Source organism: Nicotiana tabacum, chromosome 8, assembly GCF_000715075.1.
Source record: "Nicotiana tabacum cultivar K326 chromosome 8, ASM71507v2, whole genome shotgun sequence".
NCBI lineage: Eukaryota > Viridiplantae > Streptophyta > Magnoliopsida > Solanales > Solanaceae > Nicotiana > Nicotiana tabacum.
In genome coordinates, this window is record NC_134087.1 from 165,261,650 (window position 1) to 165,286,843 (window position 25,194).

A 25,194-nucleotide genomic window follows, 5' to 3' on the forward strand; every position below is an offset into this window, starting at 1 on the left:
TGAAGGAAATAACTCTGAAATAGCTGTCAATGCAGACGCGGTTAAGAGATATTATGTTTAATCTTTCTGTGATACCAATACTGTCCAATTGGGATGACGAAGGCTTTTGTTGTTGCTACCCAAACACTTCAACCCTTTTTGCTAACCTTTTGAACCAATTACTTTTCTTTGATTACCCTCTTTGGAACCCAAAAACGGTTGTAAAAAAATCAATCAAATCAAAATAAAAAAAAGAAAGTTTTCCTGAACTACGTTCGACTTGATTCCGAAAGGATACGTAGGCAGCCTCTCTCTGGGATTCAGTTACACCAAAATAAAAATCCAAATTCCCCCAAAAAGTAAAACTGGGGCAGATATTATAATGGTTCGGCGACGGTTCGCCAGAAAGGTTCCAAAGTTGTAATTCAATCCAAACTCTTTTTTACCCTAAATCCTGTTCAAGTCCTTCTGATCAAGCGATGAGAATGTTCAAGAATCGGAGAATGTGGCTGCTTGGATCTGATACAACCAGAAGAGAGAAATAAAATAAGAGAGTCTTATTGGTGAAAACCCACACGGGCACCGTAAGGCAATGGTAAGCAGGAAAATTGTAAACGAGAGAGTCTTGTTAGTGAAAACTCACAAAGACCACTATAAGGCGACGATGAGAAGAGAAATGAGAGAGGTCAATTGGCGAAAACCCGCAAAGGGCGCTGTTGATCGAAAAGAAGGAATCCCTTACAACCATTGGCACTAAAAGAGTCTTGTCATGGTTTCTTGGTTTTAAAACACGAGTCGTAATGGGTTTATAATAGGTTGGATAGTTGTGCAGATTGGGTATCCAAGAAGCATGTCATGTCTATTGAAGTTTGCATGCAGATAACTCCTTCTTTCCTTCCCCGAAAGGGACACTTCTCTTTAAATTCATTATCATGTCCTTTCTTTACTTTTCTTTAAATCCCTTTCGTTTTAATCCTCCTCCGAAATTAATACGAAGAAAGATGGAAAGATTGGTTTTACAGGGTTCTGCTTAGTAAAAGCCAAGCTCAAGTAAAGGCTCTCATGCCTCAGCAGGTGCATCAAGCCGACCTCGACTAGCCATGATGGTCGATGCTCCAGGGTCGAATTCTTGAAAAGGGAAAGAAATGCAAAGTCAAGTGCCCAAAAAGGCAAAATGAAATGAAAGTCCAAAGCCCCACAATGGTTAACCCTCATGTGAAATTTTGAAAAGTCAAGACCCCTGGGTTTAGAAATGAAGCCAATTCCTAGAAAACCAACAAGCAATGAAGATTTCAGCAAAAGAATTGGGCCGAGATCAAGTGATCAAAATAATCAAGGCCACGAAACCAACCACTGATTCAAACTGACAAATTGTTCTTTAATTTGAAAACAGGCGCTATCTAAGATAATCTCGCAAGAAGTAGGTGCAATAAAAGCAAGGTGCACAGAGACCAGAATGGTCCTACAGTAGAAGTTAACCCAAAAAGGGAAGTCCCTTTCAAACTCTTCATGTATTCTCTTGAATAAAGTATTAAAAGTGAAATGAAAACAAGAAGAAGAAAAATTCCAAAATCATGGTAACCTAGGGTCCCCAATCTCTAGCTACGTTCTTCCAACATAGGGTCCCATTCCCTAGTCACTCCTAGCTAAACCTGGTAGTCTTTTCCATTATGGGGTTCCACTCCCTAGTTGATCCCCGGCATAACCTAAGGACCTTTTTCTTTTCCGGCATAGTCCGAGGACTTTTTTCTTTTCCGGCATAACCCGATGACTTTTCCGGCATAACCCGTGGACCTTTTTCTTTTCCGGCATAACCCGTGGACCTTTTTCTTTTCCGGCATAATCCGATGACTTTCTCGGCATAACCCGTGGACCTCCCCGGAATAACCCGAGGACCTTTCTTTTTTTTTTCGGCATAACCCGATGACTCTCCCGGCATAACCCGTGGACCTCCCTGGCATAACCCGAGGACCTTTTTCTTTTTCGGCATAACCTGATGACTCTCCCGGCATAACCCGAGGACCTTTTTCTTTTCCGGCATAACCCGATGACTTTCCCAGCATAACCCATGGACCTCCTCGGCATAACCCGAGGACCTTTCCTTTTTCCGGCATAACCCGATGACTCTCACAGCATAACTCGTGGACCTCCCCGGCATAACCCGAGGACCTTTTTCTTTTCCGGCATAACCCGGTGACCTTTCCCGGCATAACCCAAGGACTTTTTTCTTTTCCAGCATAACCCGATGACCTTCCCTAGCATAACTCGTGGACCTTCCCGGCAAAACCCGAGAACCTTCCTACCTTTCCAGCATAACCCGACCATTTTTCCAGCATACCTGGCAATCTTTCCAATTTAGGGCCCCCAATTCGTAGTTGATTTCATTATAGATATAGGGCTCCACTCCCCAATCTCTTTTTCCCAAGGATACACAATCCCGATTTTATTGCTTTCAATAAAGAAATAGCTTAGATTTTATTATAACTCACGAAATTTTCCTAGTGAAAACTGGGGCAGAAAATTTCATTCGTTTGCTTGCTTTGGTGCCTGAACAGGTTTTTACCATGAGGCACAAGGTTTGAGGTGACCAAAAGAAGAAGTCTCAACACAAATAAAAGAAAAAAAGAAACAAGAAAAGAAGTTGAACTTTGAGTGTAGAAGCGGAGAAAAGATGCGGACTACTCAAAATTTGATTGAAGTCACAAGCTTTGCATGTCCCACCTTGATCCGAAAGCTGAAGAAGAATGAACCAGTGGTTGCAGCTAACGAGCATCAAGATTTAGATCAGAGTCTGCAGGAAGAACCATCCAACACTCAAGATCAAGCTTCAGAAGGTTTATAGATAGGAATCTTGTAACTCGTAGTTGATAGGCTTAGCTGGTTTAGATTTTCATCTTTTATTTCGGTGTAATAAGGAGCTCATCAAGCAGAAACAGCAGCAACAACAGTGAAATCACAACTTTTCGGTAGTCTCAGCTACTAAAACTTCCAGAACTACACTGACCTGATTCCTTTATAGCCAAGGATATGTAGGCAACCTCCGAAGTAAGGTTCGGTCAGGCTTTTTCATAAGATGCTTCTCATAGAGTTTCATACGGGAAAAAATCCATCATAATTGCTCATCTTATCTTTGCCCGAAAACCCGTCGTATTTCCAAGCAAAGAGGGGCAGCTGTGAGCATGTGATTTTTGCCCTATATGAAATACTCCTAATGAATCCAAGAAAATAGATTTTTTGTTTTAGGAATTTTTATTTAATTGTTTGCATTTTGTGCATGTTTAAGTTTTATTTAAATCATGAAAAATACCATGCATTGCATTTAGGATTTGTTTTACATTTTTAGGATTAATCAGTAATTATTTGTTTTATAGAAATTTGAAAATCACAAAAATAGCTCATTTTACATTTTTTATCATTTAATTTTTAATTTATTGATTTTCTCTTTTAATTTAAAATTAAGTGATGTTTATAATTTTTATAATTAGATAGTTGGTTTAATTTTATAATTTTTGATAATTTAGGATTTTATTTTTAGGGATTTCTAATTAAATTAAAAAAAGAAAAGAAAAGAGAAAAGAAGAGGAATAAAAGAGGATTGGATCTTGTTTTGGAATTGGACTAACTTTACCACCCAAACCAGCCCAATTTATACCCAAGATCTGCCCCACACTCCAGGCCCAAATAGCCTTACCGTGTCCACGTCCCCCCATATTACCAAACGACATTATTCGCCCCTGATCTCATCACGACCATTGGACCATTATGATCCAACAGCCTGGAACTGACCCTTCGTTTTACATATAATTGTCTGAACGAGACCCCCTACCCCCCAAAAGACCCCTCATTCAGTCTCTCCTCTCTCTCAAGAACGAACCTTAGTCGCCTTCATATTCCCCGCCACCTCCGCCATAAACCACCCATCGAAAATCGCCTCACGGCGGTTCCGGTGTACCAAATGGCCCCAAATCAACACCCCAGACTCCCCTTCACCTCCTCTTTACAAATCTCCAAACCAATCCCTTTGAATCACCTTCAAGCGCTTCGAATCTCAAATCCGAGATTCAAAGTCAAAAATCCTAAATCGCCAAAAAAGCCCCAAATTCATACCATATGGTCCTCAACCTCCCCTCACCACTACCCTACCCTCAATTTCCCAAAAATCCCCGTCGATTCCTTCGAATCTTGAATCAAAGATTCCTTGAATCCTAGCTATTCCCCCTTCTGATTTTCGGTCTCTGTTTGGTTGGTTGAACCCTAAACTTTCATTAGTCGACTGTTTCTTGTTGATAACAGTCGACTAATGTTAGTTCAAGTTCACGTTACCTTGAGGAAGTTTAGTCAAAGGTCATAGTTGGTCTGTTCTTTTAAAAAACAAGTTTAAGTAATTCTTTTCACTCTCATGTTTGCTTTTGTTTGTTCTTTTTTCTTTTCCTCTGCATGTTCAGAGTTCTTGTCTTAGACACATGATTTAGATTTATCTTCTTTTTTTCCTTTTTTTTTAATTTATTAGTTTGATTTCTGGCATCTATCTTGTTAGAATAGCTGAAACATGTTTTAAAATCTCACCATTAGAAATTCAAGTTGCTTAGGTTCAGGTTTATTTAGGTTAATGTTTAGATTTTTTGAGAATTGTTCTCTCTGATTTTCCCTCTTCATGTTCATTTCTGATTAACCGCATGTTTAGGTTTAGAATTTTCTTTTCTTCAAGATTGCTTAGTTGCTTAGTTGTTCTTGATTAATTAAAGCATGTTTGCATTTCAATACTCAAATTGCATGATTTTAGTTTAATTAGGGTTTGTTTGATGCCTACTCGGTTTTGCCTCCATGATTTTATTTTGTAATCAGTTTTATTTTTGAGTAAATCAACAAGCTATTTAGGTCATTTGTTGCTCTAATTGCTTAAATTTAAAGCTGATAGGTTGAATTCTAGGTCTTCTTTGCATTTTTTTTATTTTTTGAATTTACTATTAAGTGTATTAGTTGTTAGCTTCAATTTTTAGGTTTATTTAGATAGGCATTTCTGTTTATTGGTTAATTTAGGTTAGGTTCAGGATTACAGTCACTTGACTCCCTCAGGTCTTTTGATTTGAATTTCTGATTTTGTCCAGGTTTGTTTTGTTTGTCTTGATTTGAAAATCAATAGGAACTTTAGGGACTCAACTGAACCTAAACATTTAGGATAAAAACTGAAATAAGTGGTAATTTAAAGGGTAAAAATGGATTTTTACTTAGGCTAAAAAATCAAAAACTTCCTAGAAATGTACAACTGTCCTAGCTGTTATAAAAAAGATGCTGAAATATAGGACAACTGTACTAAGGACTGTAAAAAGAACAGTACTATTTATTCCCTAGGATAAGGAATATGCCTAAAAGATACCCTCCAAAGTCAGCCTATATATATAGGCTCACTCACTCTGATAAAAGAGGATCATTTTTTAGCAATCATTAGGCATTATCTCTGCAAAAAAGTTCCCTTTCCAGATTTTAGAAAACCTTAGAAAGATTTTCCAAAAAAAAATTCCTCTTTGGTTCATAAGCTAGAAAATGGATTGAAATATAGAGTATTCTAGGATTAATTACTTGGGATTTCTGGCTTCAAGTGTTTGGTCTTTGGTTTGAAACTCTGAAATTCATTTGGTTGTTGGGCTGCTTAATTTCTACTGTTGCTCCTTTCTTCTTTCAAGTTCTTCAACCAGTTTTTTCCTATCTTAGCACTCACTGGTTCTCGTTGTTGTTTGTTCAAGGTATTGAACTCAACTTTTCTTCATGTAATGAGTTTGTTAAAATGATATGGGATCAAAAACTGCAAGTTACCTGTGATGAATGGTTGTTCTTTTCATGTTAGTTTATGACTGCATTGATGTGTATCCCAGCTATTTGTTATTATGTGAGCTTAAAACTTGAAGTTATTTGGTATGAACAAGTTGAGTTAACACATGGATGTTTAGAAGTCATCATTCTAAAAAATGACCTTGTTTAAAGATGCTCTCTAGCTAAATACTCTGTTTGGACAATGCTGATTCTGGATTCTTGTTCATTAGAGTCATGTCTTCTCCTTTCTTTTCTTCTATTTAAATGCATAACTTAAGGTTTACTTGATGTCACCTGAGATTGGTTTGCTAACTATGAGCTGTAATCTGTGAGTTTGGCCACTAGTTGGCCAAATCAGTAGGTTAAAGGGCTAAGAATTGAAAGTTTGTTGTTGGTAGCAGCTGTGTTTGACTCATTTTTGCTCTTGTTCTCTTTCTGATTGATGTTTGTTTTGAGGTAATTTGGGATTTATTTGCAAACTACTAGCTAATACCTACAGATTTGGGTCACTAGTTGACCAAATCAGCAGGTTCCAAGGCTAAGAGTCTAAAATTTCTATTGTTTAAACCTGCTGAAATCTAGTTTGTTTATGTGAGAGACCCAACTTTGATGGATAAACAATGTCCAAAAGAGGCAGGTGTCCACTGGTTCATTAATGAAACGAGAATTATAGCATATTAGCAATTAGAAGAGTACTCTATGTACTTAATAGGATATCATGCATATTCATAGATTTTTCTTAGAAAATTTGATTCTGTATGAAGTGCTGTAATAAGTAAGACTTTCATTTTGTATGAATTATCAATAAGAGTATTCATAATTGTGGTGGTACAATGGGCTAGGGTTGAGAGCCCCAATCCGTAAGGGTAAAAGGGGCTATCTTTGGATCAACTGGGGCTGAACTTGAGGCCCAATTAAATATTGACCCACGAAAGGAATCTGGACCTAGGCCTTTGGGCCTGGGACCTAAGCCCAAAATCTAGGCTTCTTGTTTTTCATGATATAAGTTTATGCTTCTTTTATTTTGTAAATCATTGATTAACTTTTGAGATTAGAAATTCGTTTTGATCTTTAATGTCCTGAATTCTTTACTTAAGCAATAAATTGAAATGCTTTGGTTATAAATAGACAGATTTAATTAACTGTAAAGGTAGATATGCCCAACTTGAACACATATAGTATTTGGGCCTGCCTGAAGCCTAATGTGAGCAAAAACTTAGTTAAAACCCAAAAAAAAAAGCAAGACCCCTGAAACTTTCGTTCCAATGGGCCCAAGTCTGGAGCCCAAGTCCAGCTTTTTTCAAAGTTGAGTTTTTCCTGGGTTTAGTCCAATGTGGATGTCTTGGCCCAAAATAGCCGCTCACAGTAATCCAAAATCTTGGCTTTAAGTTAAGAAATTCTAGTTTAAACCTCAATTAGGATCTTAGCCTTATTTAAATAATCTCCCTTAGCTAAAATTAATTTGAGGTGTGCCATAAAACCCCTTAACCCATGGCCCTCATGAAATTAATTCAAGAGTTAATCCATGTAGAAATTGAGGTATGTCATCAATTAAACTCTCCATGTCCCTCATAAATGTTGTTATTAATAAATAATCGTAGTTCGCTTTAGGCTCGACTTAGACTATTATTGTGATTATGTATACGTTCGCGTAATATAATTGCGAATTTAATTCTAAAAAAGTAACTCGAGGGATGCGTTCACGCAACTTCAATCAAACTTTCTTAATAAATAAACAAAGCGTTATTAATTGTGGACACGTTCGCGTGACATAATTTTTGACGCGCCAAAGGAAATTAGTATACGTACGCGTAACTCAATTCTTTAATTACGAATAATTCAAGTGATTAAAAGCGGTAAAAGGTAAATGCGCATAGGTCCTAAAATAAGTTATTAGACAACTTAAGCCAAGTAATAATCACTAAGCGACCGTGCTAGAACCACGGAACCCAGGAATGCCTAACATCTTCTCCTGGATTAACAGAATTCCTTATCTAGAATTTCTGGTTTGCAGACTTTTAAAATAAAGTCGAAACTTCCTCGATTTGGGATTTAAAATAAACCAGTGACTTGGGACACCAAATAAACTATTCCAAGTGGCGACTCTGATAAATTAAATAATCTCATTTCGAATAATGTCACTTTAATTGGAAAAACTCCCTTATATTTCCTCTCAGGTGGTAAAAAAGGAGGTGTTACCACAACAGTGTTTTTTCCCATGATCTTTACTCACTTTGTGGTTAAGCAAACGTTTTCCTCCGAATGTGAGACTTGCTCTGATACCAATTGAAAATATAAAAGGGGGGAGGGGTGATTTGTAAAAATTCTTTAGTCGACTAACTTTATTCTTAGTTGACTATTCAGATTCTGCAAACAATAGTTAGTTCAGCAAATAAATATAACAAAATGTAAAGACAAAGACATGAGAGACAGAGATTTTTGTACTAGTTCGTGTATCGATGTAGCACCAACATCCAGTATCCTTTAGTCACAAGAGTTCTCTTAGTTCTTCTATCGAACAATTACAAATAAGAGTGTGGTTTTTCTCATGTTTACCACTAAGGAGTTACTATATGAAATTGTGATACAATCTTTCCCTTGCTTTCTTTTTCTCTCTATCTATTGGGACACTAGTAAAGTTAGAAATACATTGGTTTTTCTAAAAGGTAGAAAGAGTGAAAACTTGTATGAAAGATGCATGATCTTCCACATCTTTTATTCTCTTTTTATATAGTTCTTGATGAGGCTGTCTATTCTTTCTCTGAGATTTGGAAAATTGTTGATTATGATTTTCTTTTTGAGGCAGTGTGTTCTAAGAGTAGGACCCAAGGGTTGCCTTTTGAATCCAGCGTATGAAACAGGGATAGATTCAAATTCAATCAATATGTTAGATCTTCCTTGACAGTCTTGGACTCTAAAGCTTTCCATCTTGCAGTCTTCCTTCCAATCTCTTAATTTGAGTATTTTGTAGGTCTTGCATAGTTGATTGATTTCCTTTTCTTCCTTATTTCCTTGATGTACGCTTTTGACGGAGGGATGTTTATAAGAAAATTGTCTGCCTCTGCTATTGTACCTTCTTTGGTTGCTTTCCTATTCTGGTGCATTGATTTTAGGAACTTCCCATGTTGTGCTTTGGAAGTTGACCTGCATAAGTAGTAGTGATATTAGTAGAGAGTCTTTGACTTTTATTTTTAGTCATCATTAAAATTCGAAATCTAACACTTTAGTGTAAAAAACAAATACTTAAAGTACATAAGGAATAGGTGTTCTCAACATTGAGAAATGCAAAAGTAAAATTAAAACATTTAAAAGTAATATTGAAAGAGACAATACTTATTTTAAGCAATTTGGCTATTCTAGATGTAAAATTTTTATTGGACTATATTTACGGTAAACTATTTGTTTGGGTTGTACATATTAAGTATCCATATTACAAATGCGATTGTTTTTGTATATATACTAAATATTAAACCTATTTACCTATTTTAGTCAGGTTTTCCTATTTACATAAAGCAACTAAAGTTTTTTACAGAATATATACAAATTCAGTCAAAAGCTATAATTTATATACAACTTGAATACAATTTTTTATTATATAGAATTCGGTCAAAAACTTCAATCTATATACAAGTTGAATTTTTTTATACAGAATCCAATAAAAAGTACAATTTATATTGAACTTGTGTACAACTATATTAGTTGTATACATTTTGTAAGTCATATATACACCCAATATACAGACAATATACAATTTAATTATGTCTTTTTCTTCGAGTTTTATTATGAAATTTCAACCAAAATCAACTTGAATCTCCACCAATTTCTATCAAAGTTGAGATATAAGCTTCAAAGAATATTTTCAATCATTTGCAGCAACACCAAATCCAAATAAATAATAATTTTACAAAACCAAATTTTCAAATTCAAAGCTTCAAAAATTTTTAATGGCTGTCAATGGAGAAATTTTATAATTGCCATTTTCTCACTGTTTCAAGATAACTAACCCAACAAAACTCCATGCCTTAGCTTAATAAACGCTCTAGCATCATTATTTAGAGAAGAGCACCTTTAGATACAACAAGTATGAAAATTCAACCATAATAAAGATTAAGACCACAAAATCAATCCATTAAATACTCGTATGGAGATTAAAACAAGCATGATCTTTTAATGCTACCAATCTAAATGCCCTAGATAAAGCAGCTTGCAGTGTCTATATGCAAACTACATTTGTCTATTTCTTTTTCTTTTTTTGTTGCTTAAACAAGCATTTTATTGATACAAAAAGAAACTAGTACATATTGGGAGCAAACGAAGAGTTACAATGCCCCTGAGAGTCTAAAAGTAAGTGCAATAGATTAAAGGTGATGGTGTTCAAAAACATAAGTTATTGGGGATGAGCCATTGTGTTGTCTTTGCCAAAAGAAGACAAAACGTCCACCACTCTAATTCCCTCCCTGAATGTATGTTGGACTATATGCGATCCCAAGTCAAGTAGCAGCAACATGCATGCATCAAACAAATATGAGTATTTAGGATTATTAGTGGAGAGTAGGGTAGTAAGTACCTGTGAATCAGTTTCTGCAATAAGTGGCTTGTAGTGGTTGTTGAGTGCTATACGTAATCCATGGTAGAGACCAAGCAGTTCTGCTTGCAAAATAGTAGTATGATGCAATGGCGTGGAGTAGCCTGCCACCAAGGTAGTAGATGAGTCACGAAAAACTCCCCTAATACCTCCACGGGAGGTAGTATAGTCAACTGCACCATTAATATTGAGTTTTGAACTGACCTTGTAGAGGAGGTTGCCAGTAGACCAGAAGCATCATGTGAAGAAGCTTTATGGTGGATTTGGCAGCGAAATGAGTGAATTCAATGGCTTAGGGGGAAATGATATTGGGATAAATGGAGTGGTAGAGTGGTGAAAAAGGTTATGGTTGCGAGTGAGCCAAATATGCCAAAGTATAAAAGGAGTGAGGATGGAAAGGTGGGGGCCAACATACGAATAACCTGTGGTGGGCACTGGTTGCGGATCCAGTTGAGGTGGTGCTGAAGGGATTATTGGGCAGGCGAGGTAGAGATATTGTAGTGTTGCCAGATGTGGGCTGCCGAAGAGCAATATAGAAATAGATGTGGAATGACTTCTTCTGGATGGCCACATATGGAACATGTGGCCGTGAGGAAGGATCATTAGATGGAAAACGAGTTAGTTGGTTAGTAACAGACAGTGCAAGAGAAGCCAAAGGAAATGTTTAATTTTGTTAAGGGTGTTTGTTTCCGAACCCAATGATCAGGAAAGGGAGGAGAGGGTAGCGAGTAAAGTTGAATATATAAAGAGTAAGTAGTGGTTGTAAAGAAAGTACCATTATGGGATGGGTGCCAACAGTGAGTGTCCTGTTTGCCAGATTGTGGATGGATGAGAGTGTTGTGAATGAGACGTTAGATATTTGTTTGTACATCAAAGGAAAGCAAGGAGAGGTCATAAGAAGAGGATAGTGTTAGAATGAAATTAAGTATGAGTTGGTGTTCATAGGCAATGAGTGGTACTTGAATTAAAGAACGAAGGGAAAAATTAGGAAATATCCAGTTGTCGGTCTATAAGCTAATGTTGCTGATGAACAGTTTTGGCAAAGGGAACAGCTTTACTGAGACTTTTTCATATATGTGAGTCAGATGGTTTAGTAGTGAATTTAAGAGGCGAAGGAGGAGTGCAATGAGTGGTACAATATTGGGCAGAGAGAGTTTGAACCCATAAAAGGTTTGGTAAGGTAGACAAACACCATGCAAGGCAAGCAAGCACAGCGATGCCTTTGGTGTGGGCTTGGGGAAGCCCCAATCCACCCTAGGATTTGGGTTTGGTAATTGCATCCCGCATCCCAAGGGAGTAGGTGGATTTTGTGATGTGTGGGTATAGAGACCTAGAGAAAGATTCGTTGGATGTGCTCAATATGGAGGAGTGTCTTAGATGGTAGAATGTGATTTTGCATAGCGTAAGTGGAAATGGAGTTGAGAACTGATTAAATAAAGGTGGTTCTCCCTGTGAGAGAAAGGAATTTAGTCTTCCATCCTTGAAGTCGATTGTTCATGTAATAAAGAATATATTGGTAGTCAGAAGATTTGGGGTATAAGTTTGTGAGGGGAAACCCTAAGTATTTACCAAATAAAGAAGGGGGTCGAATGTTTAAAAGAGAGGCAAGTAGGTGTTGTTGATTTTGGGGTACATTATTTGAGAAAATAAGTTTTGATTTGTGAAAATTTAGTTGTTGATCCGATTGGGCACTTAATTGGTGAAATAATGGATAATTGAATGGGCACTGGGAAGATCTGATTTTGAGAAAAGAATGAGATCATCGGCAAAGAGGAGTGGGAGATAGACAATCTGAGAGTGTTGCTTCCTAGATGAGTTGAGAAAAAATTTTCTTGCAAATAATAAAAAGATAGGGAGAGAGGGGGTCGTCTTGACGTATCTTGCACGATGGGTGAAAGTAAGGAATATGCTTTCCATTGACATGTATAGAATTGAAGAGGTTGTAATACAGGACATAATAAGTTTAATAATCGAAGGGGGAAAGTTGAGTTTTTGTAGGGAGTAGCAAATAAATGACCATTCGAGGCGGTTAAATGTTTTTTTAAGATCGATTTTAAGCAACACTTTGCCTAACTTGCCTTTGGATTTATGAAAGGAATATAAAGCCTCCTGAACAATAATGGCATTAAAAACTGCACGTCTACCCAGAACAAAACTACATTGTGTGGGAGCGATTAGAGTGGGGAGAAATGACCTAATACGATTAGCCAGTATTTTAGTGATGGTCTTGTAGATGATGTTACATAGCCGAATTGGTCCATACTGAGTAATTTCCGAAGGGTTTTTGGTTAAGGTCTGAAGGGATTGTGCCAGTGTTAAAAGAATTTGTGCAAATTTAAGTAATACTCCCTCTATTTCAAATTAGATAAAGTACTTTCCTTTTTAGTGTGTTCCAAAAATGAATGATATATTTCTAAATTTGGAAATAATTCAACCTTAAACTCTTCATTTTACTCATTTTACCCTTAATGAGAAACTTTTATAACCATACAAATGTCATGGCCCCAACAAAGCTTTACCCCTTAAGCTTTTAAGACCACAAGTTTCAAAAGTCTTCTTTTTTTATTAAACTCCGTACCGAGTCAAACTACTCATCTAAACTGAAACAAAGGGAGTAGCATTTTGTGTTGATCCCAATATTTTTGAAAAAACAAATGAGGTGAAGACCATCTGGACCATGTTTTTTATGACGCTTAAAAGAATTAATGGCATGGTGAATTTTGGATTGAAGAAGCGGACATGTAAAGATTGTATAGCCACTAGGGAAAGGTGGAATGCGTTAAGAGTGACTGGGATAACGGACCAGTGAGGTAGTTGGGTAGTGTAAATATGGATAAAATATTGAATAAATATAGAGCGGATAGTATTGGGATCAAAGGACCAATTGCCCGCCGTATATGAGAGAACATGGATACGATTGCGACGACGACATTGCATAGTGGATAGGTGGAAAAACTAGTGTTAGCATCGCCATCATTAAGCCACTGTATATGGGCTTAAGTTTCCTGAAAATCTTCTTCAATTCTTAGAGTGGCATTAAAATCTACAAGAATTCTATTTTCAAGGTTATAGTGAAAATTATTTTTAGTAGTAAGATCCATTTTTTGTAAGCTATCTAATCGAGGCAAGGTAATGTTTTTCTTATAATAGATGTTACCAAAAGTATGCTTATTTCAATATTTTATATGATTAGTAAAATTGTTAAGACCGAAGAAGTAATCATGATTATCAGCCCAGTTATTAGCAACTACGTTAGGAAAGTCTGGGTGGTTGAACCACATGGTTTCTAAGCGGCAATGAGGGGGTGGTTTAATGGTTTCCTTAGTGAGATTAAGCAACAAGCGGCAGTGTCTGAATATGTACGGGGAAGATGTAGTGCGGTAGAGTCGGGGAACAATGGAGCCATTCTGGTTAGCAAAATATTTATCGAATTCTAGAATTAAGTTAAAATATGATTTTTTTTGTTTGTTGGACCAAGTAAAACGAGAGCCTGTGAAGACAAGATCTAGCATATTGGTATTATTCAAATAGTTAGTGAAGGCAGTAGCATGAGTAGTATTAGTAGAGTTGCCTCCAAATTTGTGTGCATTTGTAGTCACTTCATTGAAGTCATGACATAGTAGCCATGCATGAGTGTGCGAGTGTGCAAATTGTTCAAGGTTATTCCATAAAATTTGACGAGCAGTATATGAAGTACTTGCATAGATAAGGATAAAAACCACTTTGTGGGAAAAGATGATACCTGGATGGAAGCGTGGACTTCCTATCTAGTAACAATGAGTAGATAAGATTATCAGCTCATCAACACGCCATGAGATACAGATTCCCCCGATGTAACCCTGGGTAGCAACCCGGAGAAGGTCAGTGAAGTGGAATTCGTTGAGCAAAGAAGTGTGATCTTCCATGCGCGGTTTGTGAGGCAGAGGATCGTAGGGTTATTCTAATCAAGCAAGAAGCAGAGATGGTGTCGAAACTCTAGGCCGTTGGCCCCACAAAAATTCCAAAGTAAGATCTTCATTGGATTATTATTGGTAGGGGATGATCTCCCTCCAAATGCATGGTGAGATGGTAAGGGTTCAGCATGGGCTGCTCGAGCGGCATGTCTGATAGCGTAAGGATAAGGACAATCACATAATTCTAGTCCACAAAGAAGGGGTCAAAGCGGATAGTGAAAGAAGCCTTGTGCAGAGTCTATGGAAGAAGAATCAAGTATTTTTTTCTATATTTTCTAGCATGGAGATGCTCATATAATCTACCAGGTTCAAATTCTTCATGAACATCTCTACAGTGTTTTGTGGTGGTGCTTCATCATCAAGGGGAGGAATCTTTGGTAGTGGTAGTGCGGTAGGAGGTGGTATTTCTGGCAGTATCGGTGGCAGAGGATTTAGTTGTTCCTCATCGGGAAAAGGAGGTAGTGGAATTTCCTGAGGGTGCTGTGGCAGGTTATTGAAGTAGGGCTAGTATGTGGGAGGTGGATGTGTAGGCCATTGATGTTGATGCTGCTGGAGTTGTTGAGTCTGTTCCTATGCATGCGTGATCTGAGTGCGCATCTCGAGTGCTCTGATATCTTGGAGATGGAGATGTGTCATGACATGATCCTGTTGCAAGTAATCTGGGATTCTGTTCTGGATAAATGTTATTAGTAGTTCGTTGTTGTTGAGAAGTGTAGATGTTTATTGCTGGAGGAGAGGCAAGTTCTAAGAACTAATTTTTGCGGTAGAGGATGTGGTTACATGTTGATGACTGGATAGAGAGTGAGGATGAGCGGGTAGGGGTAATTGAGGATAGTGAGGTTGGTGGTTCTGTGGATATGGCACCATGGAGAGTGGTGGAAGATCATAGTTGTTAATGTTGATGTTGCTAATGATCCTGCATCCCCGATTGTGTTGGTAGCGTAGTGGGTAGTTGCGATGCATGATGATGAAGTGGAGAGAAAGTTAGGGAAGTAGATGAATTGTATAGGTGAGTCGTAGTAAGTGTGGTGGTGGTGTGTTTTATAGAGAGGGAGAGGGAGGGGTGGGTAATGGAAATAATGGCAGTATTTGATTGGGAGGTGCATCTTCGGCTGGCAGTGGAAATACAACCAAAATTAAGGCACTAAGATCCATGGTTGAAGATACATGAGTGCCTACTGAGTCGATAGGAGGAGTAGTTGTGACAGTGGTAGATGTTGTGGGGAAAGGTGTGGGATATGTGAGAGTGTGTATGTAAGAAGGACATTTGGCAGTTTCTGAGGTAGAAGGCATAGACAAGTGGTTAGTTGATGATAGTGTGGAGGAGAAGACGAAGAAGGGCTAATGTCAGCTCTTGTCTGGGTAGGGGTGAGTGAGGGGTATTGGAAGAGAGTAGTCTTTTATTTTTTACACGGTCATAAGTTGATTGGAAATCGAAATATGTGTGCCCTAATAGTGTTAGGGATGAGGAGTGTGGGAATCATTAGAGGGTGAAATGAGAGTAGATTTAACAGAGTTAGTAGTATAGAGAGTCATTAGTTGGGAATAGGGTTAGGGAGTGACGCCGTTAATAGGCGAGGTCGACGTTTTTAGTGGAATTTGTGGGCGCCGAGATTTAGTTGTGGCTGAGGGGATGTAATGAGCAGTATTGGGACTTCAAATCTTAGGTCTAAAGGGGGAAGTAGGGTAGGTGCATTATTATGGGAACGTGTAGTAGTAATATCAGGTATGGAAAGTAGGGTAGGGGAATGATTATCTTCTGAATTGGCAGTAATAGGGAAAATAAATCTATTAGTAATGGGAATAACACTGTCATAATGGATAGTAGGTAGGGTGTTTTTAATATTTTTTGGGTTGTTTATAGATGGTGTATGAATATGTGGTAAAGTGTTAGTGGTAAGTTTAGAAGAGGATAATTATTTACAAGTGTTTTAGGGGTAAGTAACTGTTTGCCAAGGGCTTGCGTCAGCCGTTGGTAAAGGTGATGTATTGGGATGGGGCGTAGCTTTTGGAGATGATGGTTGTTCTTGGCGATAGGAGGTGGAATAAAGTAGAGTGTTGTCCAATAAAACCACAAGTTTTACAAATTAGAGTGGCATCTTTATAATGAATCTACTGTAAATGGGCGCCTAGGAGGATTTCAATGGGCAAAGGTTTGCCTAAAGAAGCTAGGAGGCATTGTCGTGCGTATCTTCCTTTGCTTGCATTAATGGTACATCTATTTATTTTGAGGAGGATTTTTATTATATTTCCAATCTTCTGTAAGATTTGTAGGTCGTAATATTCAGTAGGTAGTTCTTGGAGTCGGATCCAAATAGTGGAAAAATTGAGGTAAGCTGTTGCTGGGTAAACTTTGGTTTCCATTGGCGGATTGAAAGGTATTGGGAGCCAATGAACCATGGCCCTTGTTGTAAGAATTTTTTATAGTTGTCTTTATGGAAAAGTTTGATAAGGTAATATTCGTAACCTAAGTCAATAATATTGAGGGGGTTCTGCTAGTTGCCAAAGGGCGGTTAGTTTATTTTTAAGGTAATTATACTCTACTTTGGGTCCAAGTAGTTTAATGACGACTGTCTGTTGTTATAGTTGGTATAAACGAGTTTTATCATTCGTAGTGATAGCAATGAAATGGGGAAGATGTAGTGGGTTGTCTTGTTCGTCATCAAAGCTTAGTTTACGAAGAGAGTCAGCTTTAAAATCCATGGTGTCAAAGAATGCATTGGGAATGAGTTTGTCTTGAAAACTTACTTGGTCAGGAAATCAGTTGTCATAAATGGAGTCTTTGGGTTTGTTGGTACAGTGGTGCAGCTGATCTTGCTCATGTTCTATAGTTTGGATTCCGATGTTTTTATCATGATCTGGGTACAAGGGGTTGAGATATGATGGAAACAATACTTCTCACTCTAAGGTAGAGAAGACGGAGAATATTGAAACTTTTTCGCATGAGATATGGTAATTTTGCTCCTCAAAATCTACAATAACAATGACTAGTTCTATTTCTTTTCTAGGCTTGTTCGTTCATTCTTTTCATTTTTTTTGTTTTTTGTTTTCTGTTATTGCTATATTTTTTAAAAAAAATGGATGCTGATTAAAACTAACTAGTTCAGGTTGATGGTGAAGTTTGAAAAAGGTATGGTTTGTTAAAAGGTTTGAAGAGGGTTGAATTTGGGGAAGAAGAATAGAGAAAATATAGGTAAAATTGGAGTCTAATATATTATATTGTAACCAAGCTCTGGCGATAAGGCGACGACTAGGAGACCACTGATCTCGAAGCTCTCATGAAGCCTTTAATGGCTGCTCTGGCCACTAGCCAGCCTCCTCTTGAGGCTGGTCAGTCGTCCTTACCATCCCCACACCCACATATGACCTCTACAAACCCTAATCTACCCACAAACTACGCAAAATTACTACAACCAAGTTTATTAAATGCCCTCATGCAAACCCCACCCCTCGTGCCCATAAAACTAGTAGAATATCTTTATAGGGAGCCTGTAAATTAGAGGAAGAAGTCAGAAGTGAAGCAATAAATCGTGAAACAACGCTTGCAACTCGTAGTCTTGGGAAAATTTTCATACGGGAAGCCAGTGATACAAGAGCTACGTAAGGTGATTCCAATTCAATGTGAACTTAAAGGAGCATGCTCAATTGGCCTTACTGAAGATAATCATGTTTTTATCAGGCTATCATTGATGGAAGATTATGTTCATCTACTTTCTAAGTCTGCCTTCTACCTAAAAGCCCAAGGAGAGATGTGGCAGATGAGATGTGCGAAGTGGAACCCTTGGTGGAAGCCTGAAGAGGAGACTCCTATTACTTTTGCTTGGATTAGTTTTCCAGAGTTGTCACCTAACTTCTTTGGTAAGGAATTCATGTTTTCATTAGCAAGAGCAGTAGGTAATCCTTTACATGTTGATTTAGCATCACAAAATGGTACTAGACCTAGTTGTGCAAAGGTGAAAGTGGAGGTGAATTTGATTGCTAAATTTCCTCAAAGAATTAAAATGGTTGAAGAAGAGGATAAAACTGGGCCGAAAGAATCTAAATGTATTAAAATCAAGTATGATTATCTTCCAAAATATTGTAAGACTTGTAAGAAACAAGGTCACAATGAAGTTGATTGTTGGGTGATTCATCCTGAGTTGCATAAGAAGTATGAAGTAGCTATTTGAAAATCAAAGTATTGGGAAGGAGATAGTTGGTACTACAGCTGCATCAACTAAGGTCCTCACACATGGAAAAGTAGTAGGGAAACCAATTGCAAACACTGCAAGCAGGAGTGGATGCAAAGAAGAAAGAATAGGTATCAAAAGGATAGTATAAGCCATATAATTGAAGCTGCAAAAGAACAAGGAGTTGGCAATGTCAAAGGGAAGAACAATGCTGAAACAGTTACTATAAAAAACAAGTTAGATGCTCTTGAGGTTGAAGAGATTAAGCAACCCATTTTACAAATTACGGATGGCAAAAGAGATAACACTGTTAAAGAAAAGGAGAAGTAACAACTGGTAAATGAATCCAACAAGGACAAAGAGAAGAAGCAACAGGAGAATGTGCCACATTCCAGTCCAAATCCTAAAGGAAATGGGAGTTCTACTGTAGCGGCTAAAGAAATCATCCCTAACTCTAATCCTAATGCATTTGGAATTGGGGTAGACACGCAAAAGGAAAGAACTATGGATTGGGTTCAAACAAGGTTTGGAACTACTAAAGAGGTACTTAATGTGATAACTAACCATTCTTGTCAAGAAGTTCCTTCACACACGATGGGAGGCTCTTCAAGGGCAGTTGATATCACAGGAACAACAAATGGTGGTAGCTCAAAGGGAATTGGAACAACTGATGCAACAAGCAATAGATGCACATCATGGGGTGAAAGAAGTTGAGGAGATGGAGTTAAACAATTCTCACAGCAATGATCATGCAAAGAAGCATGGCATAGTAGATTCACATGCTACAGTAAACCCTAGGATGCATGAAACTAGGGTTAAAACTTGTGATCAAACCACAGTGGTCTACTGCTATAATAAACCCTAATCTGTGTTCAGTCTATGAATTGAATTTCAAGGTGATGTGGGATACTTTTGGAGCAATGGAACAACATAACCAGGGGTTGAAGGAGGTGACTAGGGTGTCAATGAGCAGGACATTATTCCTAAGGCTTCAGGTGCAATCGATGCATTGCTGATGGTCTGTGCCTTAGGAACTAGGCAGCCTTTGCAGCTTCAAATTAATGTCCCATTGAAGTCACCTAACCAAATACTACATGACATTATCACTCACAATGTGGCACCTATGGACCTTCAGGATGTAGAGGTAGAATAAGGTGAGATTGAGAAAGAGGGAGAAGGTGAATATACTGTAGGAAATTTCAAGGCAGTTGCTAGAGATTCAGACTTATCACCAAGAGTTGCAGGCAGAAGTGGTAAGAAGGTCAAGAAGAATGGTCAAGTTCAAGAAGTACCTCAACCTATAAGAATTATGCCCGAGAGGGCAGTCTCAGTTACCAAATGATGGTCAAGACCTTGATATGGAACATAAGATCTGTTAAAACTCAACAGGCCTTTCAAAGAGTGATTAATATGCATAGGGAACATGGATTCTTTGTGGTTGCTTTGATAGAACCTTTTCAGAACTCAAGACATATTCAAAGATACAGAAGAAGACTTAATATGGATGCTGCTATGTATAACATTAATGGGAAGATTTGGCTTTTCTTTGATGCTACTGTAGTGTAGGAATTAGTGATGGATACTGAACAACAGGTGATTATCAAACTGTATCATCAAGATATTGGCCAATACATCATGTTTACTTTTGTATATGCTAAATGTTCTTCATTTGAGAGGCTGGAATTGTGGGATAATCTATATTATATTGCAAGTGATATGGAGTTGCCTTGGGTTGTTGTTGGTGATTTCAATGTTGTGCTACATGAAGATGAGAATATTGGGGGACGACCAGTTCACCCTCCTGACTATGAAGACTTTGCCTTTTGTGCGAACTCTTGTGGGGTGTTTGATTTAGGCTACAAAGGAAGTCCATTCACCTTATGGAATAGTAAACCAAATGTTGAGTGTATCTTTAAGAGGCTTGATAGAGTGTTTGTGAAGTTACCATTCCAGAATCTATTCTCTACCATTGATGTTGAATATCTAATATGGACTGGATCAGATTATGCCCCTCAATTCATGAGTTGTGGTGAACAAGCTGCTAACTTCATTAAGCCTTTTAAATTCCTGAACTTGTGGAACAAACATGAAGCATTTAAGGAAGTGGCTAGGCAAAACTGGATTGCTGACTTTATTGGAGATCCATATCTCATGTTCAAGCAAAAGCTAAAGAGGGTAAAGATTGCACTATTTAAATGGATCAAAGAGATATATAGAGACATATTTAAACAACTTGCTATTGGGGAATATATTGTAAAGGTGAAGGAGATGCTTTTTGAAGAAGAACCTACAGTTGAGAATAGAATAGTGCTTCAAAAAGCACAAGCTGAATTGAAAAGATACTTAATCATAGAAGAGTAATACTGGAAGAAGAAGGCTGGGATGACATGGTTTGCTGAAGGAGATAGGAATACAAGATTCTTCCACAATCATGTTAATGGCAAGAGACAGAAGCTGCAATTGAAAAGAATATAAAAAGGGGATGGAGTCTGGGTTGAAAGCCAAGATGATATAGCTGCTACTGTGGAACTACCAGAGGCAATTCATGAAAGAAGCTAATCATACTGACTTCACTCTACTAGAAAATGTGCCTGCTATGGTGAATATAGAGCAGAATCTGGAATTATGTAGATATCCTACTCTTGAAGAAGTCAAGGTTGTTGTGTTTGAACTTAGTGGGGAGAGTGCTAGTGTTCCTAATGGATTAACTGGTACTTTCTATCAAGTATGTTGGGACATCATTGGTATTGATATTCATAACATAGTATTGCACTTCTTTGGGGGAGCACCACTGCCTAAATCTATCACACACACTAACCTTGTGTTACTTCCATAAAAGCCTATGGTTTAGACTTTCTCATATTTGAGACCCATAATCTTGAACAATTTCATCAACAATGTGATGTCTTGAGTCGGACATGATAGACTGGAAAAGTTCTTGCCTTCTTTGATATCCTCCAACCAGTCTGGCTTTGTGAAATGAACAAGTCTTTTTGAAAACATACTCCTCACTCAGGAGATTATTACTAATATCAGGTTAAAGGGCAAGTTTGCCAATGTAGTGATTAAATTAGACATGGCTAAAGCATATAATAGGGTATCTTGGAAATACTTACTTCATATGTTAAGGCAGATGGCATTTGCTGAACATTTTATCATCATGATATGGAATTTGTTGTCAAATAAATGGTACTCAATCTTGGTAAATGGCCAATCTTCAGGCTTCTTTCAGTCTACTAGAGGGGTAAAGCAAGGAGATCTATTATCTCCTGCATTATTCATACTGTCAGTAGAAGTGTTGTCTATATCATTGAACAAATTGTTTGATGACAATTCTTTTAGGGGTTTTGGAATGATAAAGTGGACTGATCAATTGAACCATCTTGCATATATCGATGACACAATTATCTTCGCCTCAGCTCATCCAGATTCATTGAAGAATAACATGGCAGTGTTGTATGGATATGAGAAGATCTTCGACCAGCTCATCAACAAGGCAAAGAATTCCTCTTATATGCACTCTAATGTGGCAACTACTTTGGTTCAAACAATTAGCGATATTACTGGATTTTCTAAGGGTGAATTCCCTTTCATCCACTTAGGGTGTTCAATATTCTATACCAGGAGAAGAAAAGACTACTATGATGATCTAGTAAAGAAGGTAAAGGCCAAGCTGCACTTATGGAAAGGAAAGTTGTTATCTTATAGAGGCAAGGCTACACTGATCAGTAGTGTGCTTCAAAGCATGCCAATGCACTTACTTTCAGTTCTGGTTCCTCCTAAAAACATAGTGGAACACTTGCATAAGTTAAGTGCAAGGTTCTTCTGGAGCAATAAGGAATGAGGGAGGAGTAGACATTGGTCCTCATGGCAGAAGCTTTGTCTCCCAAAGGAGGAAGGAGGGTTAGGATTCAGATCCTTGTTTGATGTATCTAGGGCACTGTTTGCAAAGTTGTGGTGGAGATTTAGGACCACAAAGTCATTGTGGTCAAAATTTATGTGGAACAAATATTGCAAGAAAAAGATACCAACAATGGTATAATTTAGGCAAGGTTCTCATGTTTGGAGGCAAATGCTAAATGCTAGGCAAGAGGTGGAGCATAAGATTTGGTGGGAGATGAAGTGTGGTACTGCAAATGTTTGGCAGAAAAACTAGATTGGGTTAGGAGCTTTATATCATGTAGTGCCACCTGATTTTCACATCAATGAGGACTTACAAGAAGTGGCAGACTTGAGGCAATGAGATGATTGGAATGAGCAGATAGTTGAAAAATCCTTTCTTGAGGATACTGTAGAACATATTATACAGCAGGTGCCGTTTGAAGAGACTGGAGGTTACTGGGACAAGCCTTGGTGGAGACCTACAACCTCAGGAAAGTTCATAGTCAGTAGTGCATGGAAACTAGTGAGACATAGGGCAAACATTAATCAGGAATTCAAGCATATATGGATTAAAGTTCTACCTTTCAAGATCTCTTTCTTTCTTTGTAGGCTATGGATATACAAATTGGATACTAATGATATATATGTCTAGGTGTTGGTGTTGCCAAGCTCCACAAGAGGAATCATTTGATCATTTGTTCCTGTTAGGCCATACTGTTACTAGAGTTTAGAGGACATTTATGAATGCTGCAAGGCTTAATTTTCAGCTAGTATAGGTGCATCAAGTTATTAGAGAGTGGTGGAATGCTGCATGCTGCCCAAAACTTAAGCCATTATATCAAGTTGTGCCAGCTATTGTCACTTGAGAGCTTTGGAAGATGAGAAATACAAATAGAAATGGTGGCTCAGTATCTGTTACTAGAGTGATTAATGAGATCAACAAGACCTTACACTTCTTAGCAAAGACAAGGTATAATTGGCTTCCTGGTATTCCCTATCTTTTGCCAGACATGATCAAGTTCTTTGAAGGATACAAGCTAGAGTTGGTGACTAGAAGGGTGAATTGGCAGCTGCCTTATAAAGGATGGTATAGTGCAATATTGATAGAGTTTCAAGAGGTAATCTAGGACCTAGTTCTATAGGCTTCTATGTGAGGGATAGTGAAGGTGATTTGGCATATGCACGAGCAAAGCAACTGGAGGACACAACAAATATTGTTGTTGAGGCTAAGGTAATTGAAGAAGGCTTAGCATATTGTGTAGCTCATGAGCTGCACCCTCTCATATTGGAAACCAATTCATTGGGATTGAAGGAAAATGGGATCCACCATGGTGTTTTATAGCTGAAGTGAAGAGGATACAATAGATGAAGGAGCACTTTAATGTGCTATTACAACATGTACTAAGGGAGGGAAATATTGTAGCAGACTTTTTATCTAACCTTGTGTTTTCTTTTGCAGGTATAATCCAGTTTCACTCTTTCTCTGAACTTCCAAGTACAGGGAGGAGACTAATAAATCTTGATAAGTCACAAACTCCTAATCTTAGGGTTAGGATTGCTAAAAGAAGAGCTCCTGATTGATGAGTATGTTATTTGTCTTAATGCCTTTTCTTGCTTGTTGTTTTGTTATAGTGGCATTCTGTATGCTGTTAGGATGCTTTCCACTGGTATTAGTATATTATCATGCTCATTCTGGTGGTGTTCTAAAGGTATATGGAAGTATTTGTGCAAGCAGACAATGGATTTCTCATCATATAAGGGCACAACATGTCTTCAGGTTTAGCCTTAGGTCATTACATGTCCCATGCATTGTCTACTAGTTATGTATTCACTACAGGATATGAATTCAATTGGTTCATAGCTCTATAACTTATCATTACTGAAGCCTCAGATGGTGAACTTAAGTTGGGATCCAATGGTTTTAAAGCTTTGTAGTCTGCTATTGTGTATATGTGTACTGTAATGGCATTATCCAGTGGTATTGGCATGTTAACATGCCCATTCTGGAGGTGTTATTGCAGTGCATATTGGTTGTTTAAAATGCAGGAATGTTGCTTACATACATGTTGCTACTGATAGTTCATGTTTCATCCTTTGATTCAGAAGAAAGGCTACTTCTCTATGTGTTCCATTGACATACTATTATCATATTGTATATTGATGTTCAGAGTTTGGATGTTTGCATATGCATGCTACTTGGATGCTTGGTCAGCCCCAGAAACTGATGGTGTTGCTTGGAGATTTACATTTGCCTTGTCCTATGGAATGCAAAACTTGGTGCCTAGTAAGAGCTTTGGAGGTGCTACATTGAGGTTTTGCACTTGGCTTATAGATACACTCATCACCATATGTTGGGAGTTGTCTATTTTATCACTTGTAATAGTTAGGTTTCATAGTGTAGCCAGCTTTAGCTTTACATCCTTTAGCTTTGTTCTTTGGACAAATTGTAAATATTGGATTCTAGTTTTGAATTATTATTTATATATTAGTCATTAGGCATCCAACCTAGTAGTATGGTTGCTAAAAAAATAATATTATATTGTATATAAATAGTAAATTATATATGCTAATGTAATTAAGTAATAATCTCTATAGGAGGGGTATATAGTATAAAAGGGGTAAGTTTATATATATATATATATGACGAAATGGAAAAGGTGACTTGGCACCTCGCATTGACCAAGGATTTTATTTAAATTTTTTTGCCTTGTTTATATACTTTTTTTATTTATCTCATAATAAGAGTAAATGTTGTTGTAATTATGAGAATTTATTTATTACTACACTAGTTCCTATTCCTTACCGTTAGAAAACT

At 37.6% G+C, this 25,194-nt stretch overlaps 1 protein-coding gene and 1 long non-coding RNA gene across 4 annotated transcripts; one reads left to right on the forward strand and one right to left on the reverse strand.

The window, feature by feature from the left end:
• Nucleotides 1–8,246: 8,246 nt before the first annotated feature.
• On the reverse strand, nt 8,247–15,714 carry LOC107802715 (uncharacterized). Its single transcript, XR_001651873.2, has 3 exons — nt 10,580–15,714; nt 10,358–10,479; nt 8,247–8,934 (listed from the first exon to the last, which is right to left on the reverse strand). It is a non-coding gene; the product is annotated as an uncharacterized LOC107802715 (long non-coding RNA).
• Nucleotides 15,715–15,890: 176 nt separating this feature from the next.
• On the forward strand, nt 15,891–24,867 carry LOC107802716 (uncharacterized). 3 transcript variants are annotated; one of them, XR_001651875.2, is made up of 3 exons: nt 15,891–17,280; nt 23,839–23,963; nt 24,548–24,867. XR_001651875.2 is itself a non-coding variant. In XM_075219854.1 (2 exons), the coding sequence occupies exon 1, from the start codon at nt 20,073–20,075 to the stop codon at nt 20,856–20,858; it is 786 nt and encodes a 261-aa protein (XP_075075955.1). In that variant the 5' UTR covers nt 15,891–20,072; the 3' UTR covers nt 20,859–23,963; nt 24,548–24,867. The 3 variants fall into 3 exon arrangements, 2 of the variants coding, with proteins under 2 accessions (XP_075075955.1, XP_075075956.1); XM_075219854.1 differs by having other exon boundaries at nt 15,891–23,963; XM_075219855.1 differs by having other exon boundaries at nt 15,891–23,963; nt 24,592–24,867.
• The last annotated feature ends 327 nt before the right edge of the window (nt 24,868–25,194 follow it).

Bases quoted from the DNA above. Each gene is read 5' to 3' on its own strand.
- LOC107802716 (XM_075219854.1), top strand. From the start codon at position 20,073: ATGGATACTGAACAACAGGTGATTATCAAACTGTATCATCAAGATATT.